The 5233-nt window shown below is 48.4% G+C and overlaps 1 protein-coding gene and 1 long non-coding RNA gene across 2 annotated transcripts in view; one reads left to right on the forward strand and one right to left on the reverse strand.

Moving 5' to 3' along the window:
• LOC104867317 (vomeronasal type-1 receptor 90-like) overlaps window positions 1-1173 on the forward strand; it is a 26383-nt gene extending 25210 nt beyond the window's left edge. Inside the window, exons 2-3 of the mRNA XM_033759666.1 lie at window positions 690-812; window positions 849-1173. Of these exons, the coding sequence (XP_033615557.1) occupies window positions 690-812; window positions 849-1173 (448 nt within the window). The remainder of the gene's footprint in view (window positions 1-689; window positions 813-848) is intronic.
• A 1469-nt stretch (window positions 1174-2642) lies between these two features.
• LOC104867244 overlaps window positions 2643-5233 on the reverse strand; it is a 6481-nt gene continuing 3890 nt past the window's right edge. Inside the window, exons 2-3 of the long non-coding RNA XR_781715.1 lie at window positions 3990-4110; window positions 2643-2671 (exon numbers count right to left, since the gene is read on the reverse strand). This is a non-coding gene — a long non-coding RNA (uncharacterized LOC104867244). The remainder of the gene's footprint in view (window positions 2672-3989; window positions 4111-5233) is intronic.

The raw sequence follows: 5233 nt of genomic DNA on the forward strand, positions 1-5233 counted from the left end.
GAGAACAGAGAAGCTCAGTGTTGTGAACTATGCAAGGTGACATTTGTAGGAAATGACTGATCATAGCTATGAATCCAAGAATTCTCAACTCAGAATCTACATTTATCAACACTGGCACTGTTGATATATTAACGATATAGACTGAGAATTCTCATCGATGAGATCACTGAAGCTCAGTGTTGTGCACTATGCAAGGTGACATTTGTAGGAAATGACTGATCATAGCTATGAATCCAAGAATTCTCAACTCAGAATCTACATTTATCAACACTGGCACTGTTGATATATTAACGATATATAGACTGAGAATAAAACCATCAGACTACGGATATCTAAAATAATGTAACTCCGTGTACTCCTAATCCACCGAGACTCTGCTACCTTGGTTTGCACTTCTATTTTTTTAACAATCCTCCTTATCCAAATTCACAAAGAATCACAGTGCTCTTACTATGTGCCTGGTGCTTAATTGAGAAGATGCAGACCAAAACCTCATGAAGACATCATTCTTGCCCCTCAAACACTGAAACCAGAGGTGGCAGCAAGAAATTCCTTTCTATGACATGAGATTGTTATCCTACAAGAAAGCTGAGGTACCCTGGGAGCCCTGCAATGGGACACCCGATGCAGTCGGGGCAGGAAGTGCTGGGTAAAAGGAGAGGGTGAGGATGGCTGGAGCGAGATGCGAGGAGAGACTTCAGCATCAAAGGAGGAACAAGGTGTCCTACCTGCCTCCTGAGTGTCCTTCAGGTTGTCTCCCTCAGTCCAGGAAGCTCACTTGCCAAAGTTCAACCCCAGATCCCCACACCACAGTCTGTGTTCCTGTGAGTCTGTTGTGTGTCTATCAGTGGTGGCTTCATCTTCATCTTCATCGCTGGCACTCCCAACGGGACTTCATACGGTCTTGTATTTCTCAGTAAATCTTGTTCTCTTTGGCCCTTGAATTATGTCCTCAGACACAGGTCACCTTTGGGGACATCCATCCCCCTTCTAGGGCTGATGGCAATCGTGAATGGATATGTGGTGACTCTCCTGTGCAGGCATGAGAGGCAGCCTGGCAGCTCCACGGCACCTGCCTCCCGGACCATTCTACTTTTCATGCCTTTCTTTGTGGTCATGTCCATATTAGACTGCATTTCCTCCTACTCCGGAATGACATACATGGCACCATGACTCAATGCATCACTGTGTCCACTGCTTCTGGGCAACACCGATGCCACCGTCAGTGCTTTGGTGTCATCTGCACTGAAAACAGGGTAATTAACTGCGGAAATCCATGGGAAGGACAACGAATCCTTCATTATTGCGTGTGGGTGGAGTCCCTTAAGGTGAGGCAATGCAGCCTGATGCCTCCCGGCACCCTGCGTGTGTGCTCTGGATTGAACCACAATCTGGACACAGGCTTTCCCTGCTAAGGCCATGCTCCCTACATGGAATCAGTCATGCCACGTTGTATTCAACATTAAAACACTACCCTAGGCCCCATGACTATATACAGTGATAACATGGCATGAAAAACACCCACAAAATGGGATACACATTCTATCTATAAAGATGGCCATCACTAGAAAGAGAAGAAAAGAGACGAACTTCTGAGAAGATGGGGAAAACTCGTAATCCTCTTGTAGTGCTGGTGGAAATGTAAAACGGTACAGCAGGTACAGAAAACACCATGTACAGGCATTTTAAACAATTAAAAGTAGAGCCATCATGTGCTTGAGCCATCCGCCTCTCGAAGACACATCAAGTGAGCCGGAATCCAGACTTAGGAGATATGAATGCTCCCAGGTGCGTGCAGCACTGCCCACAACAGTGAAGGTATGGAACGGCTGAGGTCTAGAGAGGAACGCGTTCCATCGCTCTCTCCCTGAGAACAGACACGATAAATGTAACCAGGAAGACCAGAAGGACAGACCCTGCACGATGCCACTTACATGAAATGATACAAAATTACACAATTCATGGAAACACAATAGCGTGTTAGTTGCTCGGGGCAGGGGTGAGTGTGAAATAAGGCCCTGCTGTTCAAGTATGTAAAGTTTCAATTACAATACATTAATAATTTGGAGAAACTGGCTGGATGGCATTGTGCTTCACAGTTTACAGTGCTGTAATATGCACTTTAAATTATTTAAGTGTGGAAATCTCCTACTCACTGACTGTGGATCATGAAAATAGACACCGGAACTCGGCTGAAGGATCCTGAACCAACCAAAGCCGGAAGAACGTGAGCAGGAAAATAAATGGCTTCCGTCATGGATCGTAACTGACAGCACAGAGGGAAACTATCAGTCCATACTGATGTAAGTAAGTTACTGCATTCAAGATGAGAAATGGAGAAGGTGTGAATCTTTTTTACAGAAGAACACAAAATAATACAGGGAGACACAACCCCCGCCCCTCCAACCGGTGTGCTTAGTACCCTGGCCCTTTACAGAGTGTGCTTGATGACTCCCCTGTAAAGAACACAGCAGGAAAAACGGAAAGGAAGTAGACTCAGAGGTGAACTTGGCAAATGTCACACTGACCAAGTGTCACACTGACCAGCGATTCCATACGGCTGTCGTGTAACAACAGCTGGTGGTACAGCTTTATAAATAACCAAGTGTGGGGTCCTCTGGAGAGGAAACGCTCGGAACATACGGGGTGGTGGGAGGGCGTCTTCGTCACACTGTGAAGACAAAAGACAGGACAGCACACAACAAATGTGCACTTCTGAATGTTAATTTTACCCAAAACCCTGTGACGTTCCTAGGCATGGAAGGGCTCACTCTGGAGAGAAGCCCTGTGGATGGAAGCAAAGAGGAAAAGCCTCCCTGCACTCTGGCTGAAGCTCAGCGAAGGACGCTACCGGAGAGAGCAGGCTGGGAGGGCGGCGTGCGGGACAGCCTGCTGGGATCCTCATTCCTTCCGAGTCCATGCAAGGACGTGCCCTAGAGAGAAGTCCTGAAGACAGAAGGAAAGCGGGGAAGCCTTCCTTTCTTTATACAGCTTTCAAAGACAGATGACAATGCACGCGGGGGACAGATCCTAGTGGTCTCTGCTATGTGGAAAAGTCTTTGTCTAGTTCATTCCAAACACATGGAATAACTCACAACTGTCAAAAAACCCTGTGAACAGAAACTGTGATCAAGCCTTCCCATCTTGCGGTGACACCTGAAGGCATCAAGGACTCACTGCAGGGAAACCCAGTGAATGAGCACGGACTGTGGGAAATACTGTGCTTCCCTAACAAGTCTTGGAAGACATGTGCTGGTGCACACTGAGATCAACATGACAAATGTCAGGTAGGCGGGAGGACTTTCACGGCCCGAGTTCAGCTCGAAAGATCGAAAGGACTCACGCTGGAAGGACCGCTACACATAGAAGGAAGGTGGGAATACCTTCGTGGCTCTCCCCAACATGCAAAGAGCTGCAGGCCATCAAACCGACTCCAAGTCCTGGGGATACCAAGGATGTGGGAAAGCCCGTCACAGCCCTCACTGTCATCGGACGCACGAAGGAAAACACTGCGAGCGTAAACACTGTGGTAAAGGCCCCTGTGCTCATGGCTTGGTCATGAAACCCAAAGCACAGCACGAACACGATGCGTCCTCGCAGGGTGGTCACTTATGACAAGGGGCATTGTGGGTGGGAGGTGTTCACGTGGGGGTGGCTGTGGGGGAAGGAGGGAAGGGACACGGGAACGCTCCTGTGCTCTTGAGTCTCTCCACCTGCTCAAACGTCCCTCCTCTTAGCACTCAGATGTTACTACAGCACTGAACACAGCCCAAAGGTAAGGCCCAGAGGCTGTGCCCGCAGCTCCCACCCCACCCTCAGGAAAGCTCCATGCAGAGGCAGGGGCATGGACCTGCAGTCGCCGGTGGGACGGAAGTTCCTGCAGGACAGGTGCAAAGAGCTGAAATGGCAGAAGATGGCAGCCAGCGATGACCAAGCCACACCCCCACCTGTCCCCCACTTCCTGGAGCCTTCTAGACAGGAGAGCTTACCCCAGCCATGTTCTGAGGGTGGAAGCTGGTTTAGGCCGAAGTTTTGGTTATGAGCTCAGTGTTCTTTGTGGTTATGACTTTCCTCAATGGCCTTCCTGAGGCCTCCTGACTTGAGGTGTACCTGCCAGAGACATAAAGAACCACAGGGGCCAGCAGTGATATGTGCTTGGACTGCAGTGTCCTCCTCTGCAAGACAGTGATGGCCAACCACCCCTTCCTCCAAGGGAGGGTGGCCCACTGGACGGAAAGGACTCCTGAGGAAGGGCCTGGGAGTGGATCAACACTCCCTGGGTTTCACCCTCAGCCCAGGAATAAAGAAATCAATCCACAACACACACAGTGTAAGGATGGACTGGGAATCTTCTGATGCCATTAACCTCAAGTGCACATGGCAGCTGGATCCCATTCAATGCCCAGTGGCACTGCCACCCAGCGTGTCCCGACCATGCTGTCCCTCACTCGTATCTCAGCAGGTGTTCAATTCCTAGACTCAGTCTACTATCACACGGACCTTCGTTTCATCTTAGTTAACCAATCCACTCCCACTCAACAGTACAGCCCACAAAAGCAGGGCGCCATCCGCTCCTCACTGTACCATCCCCAGGACCTTGAATCGCGCCCAGCTCAGACTGTGTCAGAATCGTCTGTCTCCTCTCTGTCAAGTGACTGTCCAGCCTCATCTGTGAAATCCACGTTGGCCTGCAGCGTTTGTCCCCGAGCACTCAGGCAGGATGGGTTCCCCCTGTGTACACTTGATCTAACTGAAACTTCTCTGTCTGAAACAAAAATGGCCACACTGCATTTGGTGAGTGCAACCTTGTAGAAGGAAAAGCACGACAGAAATGATACAAGGCACAAGAGGGAGAAGTGAGGAACACCCACAGGAAACCCATATCCATGGAGTGGCAATCTACTATCTGAAAGTGGACTTGGAGTAGTTTAAGTGTAAACTGAGAATTCCCGCCCAACTAGGCAAAAAAGTAAAAAGGAAATACGTGGGCCAACAAAGGACATAAAATGAAATCGTGTAAGACGCCCAAGGAAATTACATAACATGGGAAAATATACAACAGAAAATGAGAAACAAGGAAGAAAACAATGAGTAAAAATAGTACCATATATGGTATCAATTAATTCAACTGTATGATCAAGCAGTTTAAAAATCAACAGTCCAAGCAAACTACTGAAACAGAGATTATATAAGGAACTGAAAACCAAGACTGACTTGTATACTGTTTAGAAAT

The sequence above is a fragment of the Fukomys damarensis genome, unplaced genomic scaffold (genome assembly GCF_012274545.1).
Source record: "Fukomys damarensis isolate Sample0158 unplaced genomic scaffold, DMR_v1.0_HiC HiC_scaffold_37, whole genome shotgun sequence".
In the NCBI taxonomy this organism is placed as follows: Eukaryota; Metazoa; Chordata; class Mammalia; order Rodentia; family Bathyergidae; genus Fukomys; species Fukomys damarensis.